Source organism: Microcaecilia unicolor, chromosome 7 (assembly GCF_901765095.1).
Source record: "Microcaecilia unicolor chromosome 7, aMicUni1.1, whole genome shotgun sequence".
Classification (NCBI taxonomy): domain Eukaryota; kingdom Metazoa; phylum Chordata; class Amphibia; order Gymnophiona; family Siphonopidae; genus Microcaecilia; species Microcaecilia unicolor.
The window spans coordinates 174,256,515-174,275,677 of NC_044037.1; the positions used below are offsets into that span (position 1 = coordinate 174,256,515).

General features: G+C 43.7%; 1 protein-coding gene across 1 annotated transcript in view; it reads left to right on the forward strand.

Annotated features, from left to right (window-relative positions):
- ALS2 (alsin Rho guanine nucleotide exchange factor ALS2) overlaps positions 1-19,163 on the forward strand; it is a 187,198-nt gene that overhangs the window by 83,059 nt on the left and 84,976 nt on the right. Inside the window, 1 exon segment of the mRNA XM_030209038.1 lies at positions 2,398-2,468. Within this exon segment, the coding sequence (XP_030064898.1) occupies positions 2,398-2,468 (71 nt within the window).

The window sequence follows — 19,163 nt, forward strand, 5'->3', positions numbered from 1 at the left end:
TTAATTTCAGGTGGCGTTGAGACATCCAGATAGCAATGTCAGACAAGCACGCTGAAACTTTGGTTATATATAACATAATAAACCATAAGAGTACATAAGGAAAAACATGTAATATAAAAGAATAAGGGATGGAGGTAGCAACATCAGTAGTAGAAATAAAAAGAGGAAGGGGATGAAGAAAGGGAATAAGTGAAAGATTAAGAAAGTGATGAAGAGGAGCAATAAGAGTCCAGCGGTGACCATAATTTCTGAAAAGGAAGATATGGATCCTCTTTTAAGGGCAATTATTTCTTCGTATTTCCTAAAAAGACACATATAGCCCCACTATTCATAAAGGGAGATATTTGAGCTATTCTTCCAGTGAAGGACAATGACATGGATAACAAGTATGATCATCAGATTGAACAGCTTAGCAAAATCAGGTAAGATTGAGATGCCAGGTGTGGAGGAACGTAAGATTATGATCTTATATGTAAGATTGTCAGTTTTAGCAAATATAGATTGAATTCTGTCCCAAACTTGAGTCCAGTAAGATACCAGATTTATATAGTGAAAGAGCACATGAGGTAAAGAGCAAATATCTATTTGGCAGGACCAGCAGAGCTTCGAGGAATCCTTCGACATTTTGGAGAATTTAGCTGGAATCCAATAGGATTTGTATATGATGAAGTAGGAGGATTGAAGTAACGCTGCAGATAGAGAGGGTCTCATGGTTTTAGTCCAGAAGTGTTCCCATTCAGAAGGAGTTAAGGAGATGTTGAGTTTTTTCCCATTCTAATATGAGCAGAAAGATGAAAATTTAGACAAGGTGCATTTTCTCTGTTGTGGTGAGGGATATAGTAGTTCAATTGCTTTAGCTAGTTGAGTCCAGTAGTCCAAATGGTCTAGAGGGAGGTTAAATTGTTGGCATAATTTCTGAAAAGAGACTAGGTTATTGTTAAACATTAATTGCGATGGAGACCATATACCAGCAGAACACCAAGCTTTACGAATTTTAGAAGGAAAGGTACATTTGACAGATGAATTATACCAAAGAGAGAGATCACATGAGTCTGGCCAATAGAAATTAAATATGTTCATCACATGATTAGTTGTGTGAGAGGTACCTTTGATAACATACAAATCTGTTGAAAAATGGTATGTATTCATTGAGGGGAGGAGGTGAAGAGGGAGTGGGTATAATTTTAGTCTTTCAAAATTTACCCATCTAGGAGAGTCTTTAACTTGATCAGATTGATACCAAAATTTAGCCTGTGAGGGTTGAAAGGCCAAGTGGTAATCTTTAAAGTCAGGTAAATTGACTCCACCAAATTTGTGGGGCAGTTTTAATTTCTTTAAGGCAACACGTGGTGTAGAGGAGTGCCAAATAAATTTTGTTATCAAAGCATCTAGTTTCTTATATAATGATTCGCTAAAAGATATAGGAATCCTACTAAAGAAATAGTTTTTATTTTTGGTGCTAATACCATTTTTATTGCTTCAATTCTACCACCAAGGTAAGAAAAGCGGGGACCATGAGTTTAGAAGGTCTGTGATTATTTGAATAATTTTCTCTGCATTTATTTTAAGAGTATTTTCAGGAGATGTGCTATATGATATACTGAGATACTTTAAGAGGTTCCCAGATAAAGGGATAATGAGAAATTTGTGATTTGAGGACAAACTTAGATAAGGACATTATGGCTGACTTCGTCCAGTTTATCTTGTATCCGGACAATTCAGAATTGGAGTTAATGCAGGATAATAAATCAGGAATGGAGTCAATGGATAAGTATAACAGTATGTCGTTTACATATATGGAGAGCTTGTAATGATTGTTATGGATTTTAATGTCATTTATGTCCTGATTAGAGTGAATTGAAATTGCTAAGGATTCAAGAGCCAGATTGAATAAAAGCTGGGAAGGGGGACAAGGTAAATTTATTAACAAAAATAGAGGCTTGAGGGGAATCATAAAGGGGATTGGGGGGCCATGTCCTTAACTTCTAACCTGGGCCCTAGCATGTCTAACACCATCCTGCCTCAACCAAAATGAAATCAAGGGTAAGAAAAGGTAGAAGTGATGTGTTGTGTAATTTCACGTGTATTTGCTGCATTTAGAACTGTGATAAGAGGGCAGACAGTAGGCATCATTATTGGAGTAATTTTATGTGCAAGATGTTAATCTTGAGTAGCCTTTTTTCATGTTCTGGTCACTTGTCCAGTTATCAAGAAAATCAAAAAGAAATGCTGAATGAACGAATTGGGTGTGAAACGTGGAAAAAGAAATAAACATCTCAAGGCTTGGTACAGCATAGTAAAACACTTCTGAGCATGCAGTAGTTGGGATATAAAGATGGAATATGTATGTAAACTATTAACATCTGTATGTGTCCTTTTTTTTTTTTTTGTCTCCAGTTCTCAACACACCACATCTTTCCCCTTTCCACGCTGTGGGTAGAGCCTCTCTCTGAAGAAGTTGGTGGTGTGTAAGTACTTTGTAAGATAGGATACGGTGTTTCTAGTGTTCCTCCAAGTTTTGCACAAAAGGTTTGATTCAGTCTTATGTGGGATATGCAAAGAGTGATGTGGTATATGACTTTAGTTCATGTTAGTGTTTTCCAGTAGGCAGTCCTTCCTGGATCATGCTCTCTGTAGGGCTACACATGTAGGCAATTAACAGTTGTCATAATGCAAGTCCTTTTAAAGAGATGTGGCACAGCAGTGGGCAACCTCAACAATTTGCTTCACACCATACATTGCAATTTACAGAAGATTTCGCGTCTCCCATGGAGATTATTTGAAGAAAGCGCTGTGTATGAGATTTTTATTCTTTCCAACCCATTCGGAGTTAGAAAGAACTACACAAAAGGAGTAGGGAATGGGAATGACTGGGGACAAAATAATTTTCTTAATGTAATGGAATAGCCTGATAATTTGGTATGTGTGTGTGGGGGGGGGGGGAATAGTAAAAAGACACAGTCAAGCCTGAAAATGTCCCAGATCAGACTGGGGGATTCCAGAGAAATAAGCCTCTTAAAAATAGCCTAATGCACTTCTGTGGGAAAATGATTTCCAACTTCTGTAGCATCAAAACTGACATAGAGTGAAACACATCTTTTAGGGAATTGCTCCTTTCAAACTGCCTTGCCCTGTTTTCTAATTTTCCAAACTTCCCCTACCCCCAGAACTATTCCTTTCAACTACCCTACCACCTTGCAAACAGCCCCACTCCTAAAAAAAAAGTACCCCCCCACAATTGGCCCATCACCCTGCAAACTGTCCCCAATTCTGCCTTAATTTTTGCACTGGTGGCAGTGCAGCCTTAGTCTTCCACAGCATGGCTCTATTTTTGGTGACTTGCTAAGCTGTACTTCAGCAATTTTCTTTAAACGGTGGTTACCTTTGTTTTACTTCAGAAACATTGAAACTCTGTTCTACATATGGCGCTAGGTTCAGCAGTGCCTCAGAGCACACTCCAGGAACCTCCGGGGGGAGACTGAGGTGGTGAAGGAGTTTTCTCTTAACCAAGTGGTTCCCAAACCTGGGCCTGGAGGCACTCCAAACAGTCAGGTTTTCAGGATACCCACAATGAATATTCAGGAGAGAGACTTGCATGCACTGCCTCCACTGCATGCAAATCTCTCTCATGAATATTCATCGTGGATATCCTGAAAACTGGACTGACTGGAGTGCCTCCAGGACCAGGTTTGGGAACTACCGTCTTAACCCCTTGAATGGCCAAAGGGTTGGAACAAATTGTAAAATGTGGTGAGAATTTACCATTTCCTCCCATGCACCTACTGAATCGTAGGGGCAAGTATCTTGGGCCGGTATCTTCTGCCAGCTTAACCTTGGAGGAGGTTTTTTATTCAGTATAAATCTGACCAGGCTGCAGTACAATCAGAGATGGTAAATAGTGAGCAACAGCAACTTTGTGACTTAACCCCTAGAATTTATACTTCTCTAGAAAATCTTCCTTTTATGCCAGTTGCCACTTCAGCTTTAGGAGAGCGTTCCAAGCCTTTAGATGTTTCTTTTCAAGCAAAAAGGCGAAGGATAAGGTTATTGGAAGAAGCTGATGTTCTCTCAGTTGATTCTGATGTTCCTGATGCAAGCCGTTGTAGCGGGCCTAGTGGTATTGGTTAGGTTTCTTCCTTAATGGAGGCCTTGCAGGAAAGAGAGATCAGTGGTAGGAGATTATCCCACAGTAGTATGCAGGGAAAGGGAATGGGACTTGATATACTGCCTTTCTGTGGTTTTTGCAACTACATTCAAAGCGGTTTACATAGTATATATACAGGTACTGTACCTGGGGCAATGGAGGGTTAAGTGACTTGCCTGAGTCACAAGAAGCTGCAGTTGAAATCGAATCCAGTTTTTCCAGGATCAGAGTCCGCTGCACTAACCACTACACTACTCGCAGAGGTGATCTCACAAGCAGTGGACGTATTGAGTATTGCAGAACCTTCATACCAGAGGCTCGTTCTTCTGGAGATCCCGTTCTTGAAGGGATTTATAGACCCTCCAAGGCTTTTCCAGTTCATTCAATTCATATCAATTCTTGTATACCGCTAATATCCCCTTTCCAGGGTTTAGTGTGGTTTACAATCTAGGTGAGTCAAAAGCAGATAGTGTTAATGTGAGGTATGAGAAAATTAGATATCATTGATGTAATCCAGCAGTTCAAGACCTCATTACTGCAGAGTGGGACACTCCTGAGCTTGGAAGAGCTATGGAAAAGCTTTGCTCTCTGCTATCTGATCAAAAGGAAAAATGTTTTAGTGATGGCAGTTACAAAGAAAGCAATTCAGGTGGAAGGTATGGCTCTGAAATATGTCTGTAATCAATCTTTTGAGGTCCCTGCTTTGGGTCTGTAGGCAGCCATTTGTGGAGCTTACACATCTAGGGTGTGATTGCACTGGATTTAGTGAGCAGGGGATGCGTTGGAAGACAAAGACTCAAAGGATTTAGCTCATCTGGAATTTGGTGTGGCCTACATTGCTGATGTCTTATATGATCTTATAAGGACCTCTTCTAGGTCTATGGCAGTTCACATTTGTTCAGAAGGCTTCTGTGGTTGTAATTTGATCAGTTGATACTGCCTTGAAGACTCATCCTAGCAGGCTCCCTTTTAGGGGAAAACGCCTTAAGAAGATTTGGAAAAGATTATGAAAGATTGAGGTGAAGCCTCAAAGGTTTCCAGAAGATAGACTATGTGGTTCTTCTAGAACAGAGCAAGGTAGAGCATATTTCAGAAAAGCAAGGGACTACAGATCTGGCAGGTCTGCTTGCTTACTTAGCATTTTCAACAGCAGAACAGGTATTATTTCTTTCATTTCAACTAAAGAAAAGGTTCCCAGGGTAGAAGGCTACTGGAATGTCTAAAGCTACCCAATAAGAGACTGGGCATACACTCCTCAACACAGCAGATAGGTAGTTGACTATCTGCATTTGCCAGGGAGTGGGCTCAGATAACTACCTACCAGTGGGTTCTGGATGTGATGCAAGTAGGGTACAAGTTAAAGGTTTCTGCTGTCTTGAAGATGCCTTTTTAGTCTCCCCACGTCAAGCTCCAATGAAAAAGGTGACAGGTTTGTCTACTTTGGAAACACTTCTGGATCTCAACACAGTTATTCCTGTTCCTCTACAGGACATTTATTCAATTTTGTGGTTTCAAATAAAGATGTTTCTTTTTAACCAGTTCTCAGTTTGAAAAGTGAACTGGGTTGTTTGCATTCTTCATTTTTAGAATGAAAACTTTTGAGCTCCATCATTTTTGCTGAGCAGTCAGAAAAGTGCCTCGCTGCTTTCTGTCTTGTATGTTCCCATCTGAGATTCATCATTCTAAGCTAGCACTACCAGCTTTCAGGCTTTTTCTTTTGTGCTCACTACAGCTCATCAAACCTTTACAAAAGTTGTCATAGTAATAGTAGCATCTCTACACAGATAAGAGGCCTTGATCCACCCCTATTTTGATGATTGGATTTTCAGAGCAAAGTTGGAACAGGAGTTATTGAGCAACAGCCTGAGTGGTTCAGTTACTGCAATCCCTGGGTTGTAACCACGTCATTGCATAGAATATTGGGAACTCTTTTCAGTACTCATTAAGGGAATGTTTTCTTGCCCAAACGATCTAAAAGCTTCAAATACCGTAATAGCTCAGAAAGCGCCTCGAGCTTCAGATTATATGCAAGTTCCAGGACCCAAGGTTGCAACTCTGGAATTAGTGTCATGAACTCGAGCTTGTATTGTTGTAGCCCCTGTAGGCATTGCTTCTTTAGTGTTCTCATCAGATCACTCCAGAATCTGTGAATGTTGTGTACATCGGCTAGCAGATAGAGGTACAGAAGTGTGGTCTGCCTCATAAGTATTTTTATATCTCCACCAGTTGGAAAGTGGTCTTCAGTGCAGCGCTTAATCTGAAAGTTGAGGCCTGCTTCTGGTCCAGTTGCCTACTTGGGTTCCAGTATAGCTAAGGGGTGCCTGGAATAAGGGTGAACTATTAGCCTCAGGTGGTATACCCAGTGGTATATTCTCCTCCCCCTGTCCCGTGGATCTTCATTCCTATTTTTGAAGGAAAATAAACAAGAGAAGAATAATTAAAAAAAAAAAGGCGAGTCAAATGGTGATCCAGACATTGTAGTATGAACAGCTTCTGAAAGAGGGAATTAGTCTTCCCCCCTCATGCTCTGCGTCTTCTGGGAGGAGGGTGGTCATGGCATGTCCTGGCCACTTGAGAGCTGCATCCAATACTCTTTGTCAACTTTCCTGTTCCCTTCTCGGAGTGGTTCACTTTTTGTGTCAGGGTTTTTTTGAATCATTAACTATTTATTGAACTTTTAATCAAAGTTACAAAGACTTTCAAAATGGGTATACTAAAACATCAGTGCATCCTAATGTCAGCCACACTTTAACAAATTATACCCCATTCCTATATTCCTGATGCCCTTCCAGTTGTCCTCCACGTCCAAGCACTTGAACTGAAATCTTCAATTTTTTATGTAAGGATGGTGTCAATCAGAGAGAGAGAGAAATAGAAATATAAGGAATGATGTAAAAAAAAAAAACTGTTGATGACACAATCTTCCTCCCCACCCCAACCATCTTGAAGAAGGCTTCAAGTGACTCTAGAATTCACTGTTGCTGCAGCCAAGCCCAATAGTTGGTCCATTCAGCTTTCATCTCTTTCACTCTGCTCTTCCAGAGAGCCATCAGTCTGTTCAGCAAATAGTTACTCATTCTGTTACAAAAGTTCTGGTAGGCTGCTCCTCTGGCCCCTTTTCAGTAAGCTGCTATTTTGCAGTGGGCTGCAGCCATCTGTGGTTTCGCTGGGAGACCCTGATCTTGCACTTTTGACATCAAGGGTGCTATTTTAGCTTTGGGGCATATCTCTAGTCTTCTGGTGAGCAGTCCTGGTCTTGGCAAACACGAGAAAGCCATCTTGCCTTCCCTGCTTTGCATCAGACTCAGGACAATAGGTGGTGTTTTCCCTCATGAATTGCCAGAGCATGGCAGGATTCTGAGGCACTGATGCTCCCTGGACAGCCCAGGCCTCTGGTAAGGGATTCTCCCCAGAATTTATTCTTCTTCTCGACCAGGCCTATTTGGTGAAGGAGGGCCAAGCCTGCCAAAGATCAGTTCTCCTCCTCCCCCCTCTCCCCACTTTACCTGCCGCATTTGCATCCACAAAGTGGCTACACTTGGAACAAGTGGATTCTTGGGATTTAGAGTTTGTCCATTCTTCAACTCAGTGTGAGCAGGCCCGGCCTCTGGTTTCCCAGTCCTCCTCCTTCAAGGAGCCATTAGAAGAAGGTGAATTGACACCCCTCTGTGTGCAGATTATTTTACATGGATGAGCTGTCATCCTTGATTTCAGAATCCTTGGAAGTCTTGCATATTGCTTCACCCATGCTGCCAGACTCTTCTTTTGGAAATTCCATTATGGAGGTTTCCCAGAAGCTACCTCACACCTTTCCTATATAGCAAACTATCCAGGCTATGGTTCAGTGAAGTGAGAGACCCTTGATGCAGGACTTAAGGTGAGAAGAGCTATGGTCAAGCTGTATGTTCTACAAGATGAACAGAAGGAGTTCAGAGAGCTCAAGGGAGATTCTCTGGTGACAGCAGTTATGAAGACCACCACCATTCCCATAGAGGGTGGTGCTACACTCAAGGATGTTCAGGACCTCAAAGTGGAAACAGCCCTGGAGCAGAATTTTGATGTAGTGTCATTGGGTCTTCAGGCCTTCATATGCAGTTCCTATGTGGCCAGAGCCTGCCTAGAGTGGCTGCATCTTAGTACGGATGACAAGGGAGAGTCTGTTGATCCTGATCCCAAGCTGGAGATGAGATTGGCTTAATTGGCTGATGCCCTCTATGATTTAATCAGAGGCTTCTCTTTGTTCTAGGGCACTCTCCATTTCTACACAATAGCTCTTGTAGTTAAGGAATTGGTCCTTGAACACAGCTTCAAAGGAATGTCTTACTAAGCTTCCCTTTAGAGGCAAGCTGTTGTTTGGGGTGAGCTAGAGAAGCTGATGAGGGATTCAAGGGAGGTGAAGCCTCAGTGTCTTCCAGAGGATAAACTGAAGTCTTCAGCTCAGAATATGGCTAGTTGCCTGCGGTTCTGGGACATTCAGGATATCTTCAGCGCAATCAGATGAGTCTAAACAGGCCTCCTTTTGGGGCAACAGGAGATTCGAAGCCCAGTCTGTTCACCCTCCAATTCCTCCTGTTCCACCCAGTGATGGAGTCCCATTCCATTCCTTGAGATTGCAAATTGGAACTTGGATAACTGCCTTTTACAAGAAATGGACTAAAGGTTTATCTGACCAATGGGTAGTGGATGTTATCGTGGAAGGAAACAAGCTTGAATTCTCTTGCCCCATTGCAAATTACTTCTTGGAATCCTCTTGCAGGGTGCCTGCAAAACAAGCATGCCATAGCAGCAATGCTGTCCAATCTTCTTAACCTGGGAGTGGTTGTCCCACTCCCCAGGAGAGACTTGAGAACAGGGGAGTATTCCATCTGTATGTGCCCAAAAAAGAGAGTTCTTTCTTCCCTTTCTGGACCTCAAGAATGTCAACTGATCCCTGTATGTCTCACAGTTTGGATGGAGACCTTTCATTCAGTGATAGTATCAGTATGTCCAGGCAAATTTCTGATAGCACTAGATCTCAAGGAGACCTATTTCCACATTCCTACTTATTCCCCTTCCCCCCCCCCCCCCCCCCCCAAATCAAAGATTTCTTTGGTTTGCAAACTTAGGAGGCCATATTCAGTTGCAAGCAATGCCCTTTGGCCTTGTCACAGTACCCAGGATATTCTCAAAGGTGATAATGGTGTTGCCCTTCCTTGAGGCATGAGGGAATCAGGGTAGATTGTTACCTGGACAGCTGGTTGATCATAGTGTCTTCCCAGCAGGACAGAGTCCATGCAACCTCCAGAGTGATCCAGCTCTTTTCTTTGGGATGAAGTATCAATTTTGAGAAGACCAGGCTAGAAGCCTCTCAGACTCTGGAATATCTGGGTCTCCTTTTCAATGCCCATGTAGGCAAGGTATTTCTCCCCTCTCTCTGTATCCAGAAGGTTTGTTCAAGTCCTCCTATTGCTTGGGCAGAGATCTCCGACAGCCTTTAATTCAAGGGTGTCCAACCTCGGCCCTCACCTGGTTGGGTTTTCAGAATTTCCACAATGAATATTCATGAGATCTGTTTGTATACAATGAAGGTCGTGCATGCAAAAAATCTTGTGTATATTCATTGGGGAAATTGTGAAAACCTGACTGGACTGCAGCCCTCGAGGACCAAAGTTGGACACCCCTGCTCTAATTGCTATGAAGGTTCTGGGCTTTATGGCGTTCACCCTAGAGAGTGGTGCCTTAGGTGCAAGCTCATTTGAGACCTCTTCAGTTGTCTCTACTCAGTTGGTGGCTGCCTACATTCCAGGACTACTGTTGGTGCCTGCTGTGGACTCCACAAGCGTAGACTATCATGTCTTGGTGGCTATGGGACAGCAACTTGCAAAAAGAACTCCAGTTACCAATGTCACACTAGATTGACCAAAGATGCCAATCTGATGGGGTGGGGAGCCCGTTGCCAGGAACAAGTGACTCCAGGAACTTGGTCATCTCCTAAAGCAGCATGGTGAATCAACTGCCTTATTCTGAGAGCCATACATAAGACCCTGCTGGCCTTTGCTCCTTCCCGTCAAGGGAAGACGGTCCAAGTTTTCTTGGACAACATGACAGCTGTAGTCTACATAAACAGGCAAGGGGACACAAGAAGTGTATCACTGGCCCTGGTGCCTCGCCTCCTTTTCTGCTGGATGACACACAGTCTGATAGCCCTTTTGTTGGTGCACATTGCAGGGAAGCTGAATCTGCAAGCAGATTTCCTGAGCAGACATTCTCTGGATCCCAGGAAGTGGGAACTCTTCCCAAGGCCATTCAATCTGATGGGGGATTAATGGGGGCAATCTCTTCTAGAACTAATGGTGACCAGGTCAAATGCCAAGGCCCCATGCTTTTATAGCCGACATTGAGAGTTCAGAGCTGAAGCTATTGATGCCCTAGTGCAGCAATGGCTGGTGTCAGGCTTTCTTCATGTCTTTCTTCTATGGCCTATAGTTGAAAAGGTTATTGCAAAAAATTGAATCTTATTGAGGTCGAGTGCTTGTGGCTCCAAAATGGCCCAGAAGACCTTGTTACGCAGATATACGCTCTTTCTCTGTTCAGATGCCTATGTCAGAGACCAGTGCTAATGAAGGCTACATCCCCTTTTGGTCTTACAGCTTGGCTGAGGTGTAAAGGATTCTCAGAAGGGGTTGTTGCCACCCTGGTGCAACCTAGGAAATGGTATACATTGGTGTAGGGTTACCATATGGCTCCAGAAAAAGGAGGACAGATTAAGCCAGTCTGGGTTTTACTTCCATTGCTTTAAATGGAAGTAAAATCCAGACTGGTTCAACTCTGTCCTGTTTTTTTCTGGAGCCATATGGTAACCTTACATTGGTGGCATATGCTAAGATTTAGAGAACCTTTGGGGATTCTTGGGCCGAACAGGCTCTTCTCTCTGTCGCAGATCCTAGGATTTCTTCAAGATGGTCTTGCAAAGGGACTTGAGTTCCTTGAAAGTCCAGGTTGCAACCTTAGCTTGTTTTTAGAGAATACCTATAGAGTGCCCTCCCACCCAGATGATGATCTTTTTTTTTTTTTTTTTTTTTTTCCAAATGGGTTAGCGGTCTCCACCCTCCAGTTAAATCTATTGTATATGTCCACAATGGAGTTTGAATCTAATCCTGAATATGCCTCAGAAAGCTGTCTTTGAACCTCTAAAAAAAGGACCACTCTTAAAGATCTACACCAGAAACACTGTCTTCAAAGTAAGATCTCTTTGGCTCATTGGGTTACTGAATTACAGGCCCTTTTCCTACAGGGATCTTTTCTGTGATTCAGACTCTGGTTCTTTCTTTCACAGAAAAGATTATGGTGCAGAGTTTTCGTCCTTGTTGATGAGATACGTGGAAGAAACTAGTTTTGTAGAACAGTGGGCTGATATTCAGACGGCAGGAGTTAGCACGGCTAACTCCTACGGTCAGCACTAAACCTGGGGTGTTTCCAGTGATGGCACTGCATATCCAGTTTATTTTTGGCTGGTTTGAACACAACCGGCTAAGTTGATATTCAGATTTAGCTGGTTATGTTCAAACTGGCCAAAGATATAGAATGTATTCACACAGCTAAATATAACAGTTAAAGTGGGGCTGAAAATCGGCAGATAACTGGTTATATCAACCGATATAACTGGCTAGCTGCTAACTGGCAATACTGAGCAAGAGATAGCTATCCCCTGCTGAATATTGCTGAATAGCCAGTTATGAGGCATCTCCTTATCTTCCCACCTAAACCTACCTCTCCCCTTCCCCCACTCTATTTCTGTCGACAACACGCTCATTCTTCCTGTCTCATCTGCTCGTAACCTTGGGGTCACCTTCGACTCCTCCCTCTCCTTCTCTGCACAAATTCATCGGTTTGCTAAAACCTGTCGTTTCTTCCTCTATAATATCACCAAAATTCGCCCTCTCCTTTCTGAGCACACTACCAGAACCCTCATTCACACTCTCATCACCTCTCGCTTAGACTACTGCAACTTGCTTCTCACAGGTCTTCCACTCAGCCACCTCTCTCCTCTTCAATCTGTTCAAAATTCTGCTGCACGATTAATATTTCGCCAAAGTTGCTATGCCCATATCAGCCCTCTTCTGAAGTCACTTCACTGGCTCCCTATCATAGGCGTAGACTGGGGGGGGGGGGCGAGGGGGGGCAATGCCCCCCCAAACGACGATGACGTGGACTGGCGCTAGAATGAAAAAAAAAAAAAAAAAAACAAGCAGGCACGCGCTCGTCTCCGTCCGCTTCGCTGCTTCCCTGCCCTCTCTGTCTGCGTCCCGCCCGAAAGGAAATGACATCAGAGGAAGGCGGGACGCAGACAGAGAGGGCAGGGAAGCAGCGAAGCAGACGGAGACGAGCGTGTCTATAATCTACCCCCTCTCTTCCTACCCTCCGGCGCAGGCAGCACCAATCTTCTCTAAGCCTTTCTTGTTCCTGGCAGCGGTAGCGACGTACACGCTGCCTTCAGCTCTGCCCCGAAGCCTTCTCTTCAAGTTCCTGTTCCCGCATAGGTGGGAACAGGAACTTGAAGAGAAGGCTTCCGGGGCAGACCGAAGGCAGCGTGTACGTCGCTACCGCTGCCAGGAACACAGAAAGGCTGAAGAAGACTGCTGCCTGCACCGGAGGGAGGGAGGAAGAGAGGGGGTAAACGGAGTCACGATCCTGGACCTCGCGGGGGGGGGGGAGGGGGCAGCAGAGGGAAGATGAATGGGACTGGGAGGGTGGAGAGCAGAGGGAAGGAGTAAGAGATGGATGGGACTGGGAGGGGGGGGTGGGGAGCAGAGGGAAGGACCAGGAATTGGATTGGACTGGACTGGGAAAGGAGGTCAGAGGGAAGGAGCAGGAGATGGATGGGACTGGGAGGGGTGGGAAGCAGAGGGAAGGACCAGGGATTGGACTGGACTGGGAAAGGAGGTCAGAGGGAAGGAGCAAGAGATGGATGGGACTGGGAGGGGTGGGTGGGGAGCAGAGGGAAGGACCAGGAATTGGATTGGACTGGACTGGGAAAGGAGGTCAGAGGGAAGGAGCAGGAGATAGATGGGACTGGGAGGGGTGGGAAGCAGAGGGAAGGAGCAAGAGATGGATGGGACTGGGAGGGGTGGGTGGGGAGCAGAGGGAAGGAGTAAGAGATGGATGGGACTGGGAGGGGTGGGTGGGGAGCAGAGGGAAGGACCAGGAATTGGATTGGACTGGGAAAGGAGGTGAGCAGAGGGAAGGAGCAAGAGATGGATGGGACTGCGAGGGGTGGGGAGCAGAGGGATGGACCAGGAGATGGATGGGATTTGGAGAGGTCAGGCACAGCAGAGGGAAGGAGCAAGAGATGGATGGGACGGAGGGATGGTGAGCAGAGGGAAGGAACAGAAGATGGATGGGACTGGGAGGGGTGGGGAGCAGCGGGAAGGAGCAAGAGATGGATGGGACTGCGAGGGGTGGGGAGCAGAGGGATGGACCAGGAGATGGATGGGATTTGGAGAGGTCAGGCACAGCAGAGGGAAGGAGCAAGAGATGGATGGGACGGAGGGATGGTGAGCAGAGGGAAGGAACAGAAGATGGATGGGACTGCGAGGGGTGGGGAGCAGAGGGAAGGAACAGAAGATGGATGGGACTGCGAGGGGTGGGGGAGCAGAGGGATGGACCAGGAGATGGATGGGATTTGGAGAGGTCAGGCACAGCAGAGGGAAGGAGCAAGAGATGGATGGGACGGAGGGATGGTGAGCAGAGGGAAGGAACAGAAGATGGATGGGACTGGGAGGGGTGGGGAGCAGCGGGAAGGAGCAAGAGATGGTTGGGACTGGGAGGGGTGGGGAGCAGAGGGAAGGAGCAAGAGATGGATGGGACTGGGAGGGTGGGGAGCAGAGGGAAGCCTACTGGAAGAAGACACTGCATAAAACAGAAGACACTGGGATCAAAGCGAATAGAAAAACTAAATGATCAGACAACAAAGGTAAATAAAAGTTTATTTTATTCATAATTTATTAATTGAAATGTGTCAGCTTTTTGAAATGTGCATCTGTGATATTTTGCCTGTAAATTTCATTTCCTTCCTCCATATTAGCATATTCATTTGCATATGTATATATGCAAATGATATGCTAATATGCTCCGCCCATTCTTTGCCCCCCCAAATGAAACAGTCAAACTACGCCTATGCTCCCTATCAGTTTTCATATACAGTTCAAGCTCCTCTTATTAACCTATAAGTGCATTCACTCTGCTGCCCCTCACTACCTCTCCACCCTCCTCCCTACTCTCCTTCCCAGGAACTCCGTTCACTAGGCAAATCTCTCCCAATTTCACCCTTCTCCTCCATTGCTAACTCCGTTCCTTTTATCTCGCCGCACCCCATGCCTGGAATAGACTTCCTGAGCCATTACGTCTAGCTCCATCCCTGGCCGCCTTCAAATCCAGGCTAAAGGCCTACCTGTTTGATACTGCTTTTAATTCCTAACTTGTCACCTGTTCGTAACCTTTATCTTGTCTTCCTCTCTTCAATAGTCCCTTTTCCCTGTGTGTCCTATCTGTCTGTCCTACCCTTATCCCTTATTTGTCCTGTCTGTCTGTCCTGATTTTGATTGTAAGCTCTTTTGAGCAAGGGCTGTCTTTTCTTCATGTTCAATTGTGAAGCACTGCGTTTGACTGGTAGCGCTATAGAAATGATTTGTAGTAATAGTTGTAGTAATCTAACTAGCCAGGTGTCGATTCTGACCGGTTAAATACTTTTGAATATCAGGGGACATATAACATGTTCTATTTGGAAAGAATAAGAAGGGTGAAGTGGCCTCTAAGGCAGCCTTGGCTCTCTGGCTAAAGAAAATGATCTCATGTGCATATTTACTTTCAGGAAAGCATACCTCCTCCAAAATATGGGAGCTATAGAGTCTCCTTATGAGGCAGAGCACACTTCTGTACTTTCTCTCTCTACTTGCTAGTTAATGGGTATAACATCTGCAGTTTCTGGACTGATCTGGTGGAACTAAAGGAAAGAAAATTAGAAGAGTAAGACCTAATTTCTTCTTCTGTAATTAACTGCCCCAATCTCAGACATACAATATTCAACTGCCTTGGTTGATTGGAGTCAAAGCCAGCATGATCTGGTGACTCTGTTCTTCAAATTTGTTAAGGTATATTTCTAAAGGCACCTCGTTGGATAGTGATCAACTGAGCAGACTTGCATCTCTTGTGAGGAACTTACTCTTTGGGACAGTTGGCTCAGGATCACTGGATGTCGGGCAAAGTGATGTGTTATATCAGACATCTGGAGACCAGAGTCCTTCAGAGAGTCTTAGAGGTGTTTCAATCTTTAGTCCTTGGGAAAGCAGTTTGAGTCTTCTCAGACACTGCCGCAGTGGTTACTTTCGTCAAGGAGAAATGAAGAGTCAGACAGAGACCAAAAAAGCAGCCATACTCTGTTGTTGGGTCGAACAACATCTGCAGACGAAGTCAGTACCTCACATAAAAAGGGCCAAAAATATGTATGCAGATTTTCTAAACAGGCACATGTTGGACCCAAGAGATTTGGAATTGTCAAGCAGCCTCTACAATCCATTGTGAATTAGTGGGGACTTCCAGTGATAGACTTGAAGGCATTCAGGGAACATGCCAAAGTACCCTGGTTTTTCAGCTGAAGAAGAAAACAGGGGTTGGCAGTACTGGATGCTGGTCTTCAGCAGTGACCAAACACAATTTGTAAATTTTTCTCCTGTGGTCACTGTTAGGCTGTGTATTACACAAGATAGCATCTCATCATGGGTTGGTGATGATTACTTTCACCGGACTGGCCAAGAATTCCTTGGTATGTTGACTTGACTTGCTTTCAAATGGGGAGAAGCTGAAACTTCCTCAGGCCAGAGATGATCTATGGCAAGAACCAGTGCTCATAGACAACCTTTCTCATTTTTGTCTTACAATGTAGCTATTGAAAGGTCACAGTTAAGGCTCAAAAGATATATGGATGGAATCATTTTGATTCTCTTGCAGGCAAAAAAGCAGTCTATTTCTGTTGCCTATGCTAGAATCTGGAGATTATCTCCTTTTTCAGGGTCAGTGGTGCAGATTTTATCTTTTTTGCTTGATGGTTTAAAGAAAGGTTTAGCCTTAGGCTCCCTAAAAGTGCAAGTGGTTGCTTTAGCCTGTTTCCAATGGTGTTTAGAGGAAGCATTGTTTAGTGCTCATCTGAATATTGTATTCTTTCTTAAAAGGGTGTCATTCTTTACTTCTGCCAGTTCTCTTTTTCTTCTTGGAATCTTAATTTGGTTCTGCTGTCATTGACAAACTCCTCCCTTTTGAGTCTCCAAACTGGCCAAAAGTAAACTGGATATTCAATGCTGGTCACTGGAAATGGCCCATCATTGAATATCCAGTCTCACCATTGACTGCGGAAGTTAGTCAGGATGTCTCCCACAGTAAGAATATCGGCCCCAGTTTCGTGGCAGTTTTGTTCAGCTGAAAGAATTCAGAATTGCAGGCTTTGTCCTATTGAGATCACGTCTTATGTTTTACAGAAACTGGAGTTCTGTTTGCATTGTTCTTCCTTTCTACCTAAGGTGGTTTTGCCTTTCCATCTAACATAGTAACTTACTAAAAAGACAGCGGATGAAGGACATAAGTACATAAGTGTTGCCATACTGGGACAGACCGAAGGTCCATCAAGCCCAGCATCCTGTTTTCCAACAGTGGCCAATCCAGGTCACAAGTACCTGGCAAGATCCCAAAACAGTACAATACACTTTATGCTGCTTATTCTAGAAATAAGCAGTGAATTTTCCCCAAATCCATTTTAATAATGGTCTGACTTTTCCGTTAGGAAGCCATACAAACCTTTTTTAAACCCCGCTAAGCTAACCGCTTTTACTACATTCTCTGGCAACAAATTCCAGAGTTTATTTACACGTTGAGTGAAGAAATATTTTCTCCAATTTGTTTTAAATTTACTACTTTGTAGCTTCATTGCTTGTCCCCTAGTCCTAGTATTTTTGGAAAGAGTAAACAAGCGATTCACGTCTACCCATTCCACTTCACTCAATATTTTATATCTCTATCATATCTCCCCTTAGCCGTCTTTTCTCCAAGCTGAAGAGCCCAAGCTATTTCAGCCTTTCCTCATAGGGAAGCCGTCCCATTCCCTTTATCATTTTCGGCGTCCTTCTCTGTACCTTTTCTGATTTCACTATATCTTTTTTGAGATGTGGCAACTAGAACTGCACACAGTATTCAAGGTGCGGTCTCACCATGGAGTGATACAAAGGCATTATAACATCCTCATTTTTATTTTCCATTGCTTTCCTAACAGTACCTAACATTCTATTTGCTTTCTTTGCTTCTGCAGCACACTGAATAGAGGGCTTCAAAGTATCATCAGTGATGACTCCTAGATCCTTTTTCTGGTCGGTGACTCCTAACGTGGAAACTTGCATCATATAGCTATAGTTCTGATTCCTGTTTCCCACATGCTTCACTTTGCACTTGCTCACATTAAACATCATCTGCCATTTTGAATCCCAGTCTTGTAAGGTCATCTTGCAATTTTTTACAATCCTCTTGCGATTTATCAACCTTGAATAACTTTGTGTCGGCAAATTTAATTACCTCACTAGTTATTCCCATATCTAGATCATTTATAAATATGTTAAAAAGCAGCGGTCCCAACACAGACCCCTACAGAACCCCAATATCTACCCTTCTCCATTGAGAATACTGACCATTTAACCCTACTTTCTGTTTTCTATCCTTTAACCAGTTTTTAATCCACAGTTTTAATTCCCATCCCCACCAGTACTGGCCTTCCGACAACCACCCAACTTAAACACAAGCTAATCAGAAGTAAACTTCCATCACAGACTGAAAAGGAACAGAAGGGCACACGTCCCTGTAATTTATCCAGTTGCAAACTATGCCAAAATATTTCACAGGACCCCACAGTTACCCACAAAGGAAAGATATTCAACATAAAGGGATCTTTCACTTGCTCATCTTCCAATGTGGTATATATCATTCAGTGTAAAAAATGTAACGAAGGATGCTATATTGGAGAAACAGGCCAGATGCTTAAGACAAGATTCAATTTACATAGACATCACATGAACAATACAGCCAGTAGGGCCCCCACCCCGGTGGGACAGCACTTCACAGAACTAGGACACTGTACCAGTGATTTCACAGTGAGAATACTGAAAGGTAACTTTAAAACCATACAAGAACGTAAGACCTTTGAAGTCAGAATGATTGAATATTTTAACACCCGACAGAAAGGACTTAACAAGGACCTGGGGTTCCTAGCCCATTATAAACCATAAAGCTGTATGTCTCTGTTGATCACCCCACCCCTCACCTATCCACACCCATCCTGTTAGAATATCAATGATATGCTTTGATGTCCCCATGCATACCTCCGACCCACCCCCATCCTCCCACCCTGTCAGACTGTCATAGTAATGCTTGAATGTTTTCACTTATATACACTGTCAGCTAGCACATTTGCTTATTTCCGATCTGACGAAGAAGGGCAACCTTCGAAAGCTAATCAAGAAATGTATTAAGTTATGTCCAATAAAAAAGGTATCATCTTATTTTCTTTTCCACGTTTTATTTTGTTTGATTTCTATTGATAACCTTAAGAATGGACTAACACGGCTACCACACTCCTCTACTTAATCCACAGTAGAACACTACCTCCTATCCCATGACTTTCCAATTTCTTCTGGAGTCTTTCATGATGTACTTTGTCAAATGCCTTTTGAAAATCCAGATACACAATATCGACCGGCTCAACTTTAGCCACATGTTCATTCACCCATTCAAAAAAATGTAGTAGATTGGTGAGGCAAGATTTCCCTTCACTAAACCCATGTTGGCTCTATGGTTTAGAATATGCTCTGTAATTTTGTTCTTTATGTTTCAACATTTTTATTGATGACAAGATAAATATAATATACAAATGCTGAAAAATACAAAACTGCTGTTGTACAGTGATGCTTCACAGATAATTGTTAAACAAGCCATCATCAGAAATTTT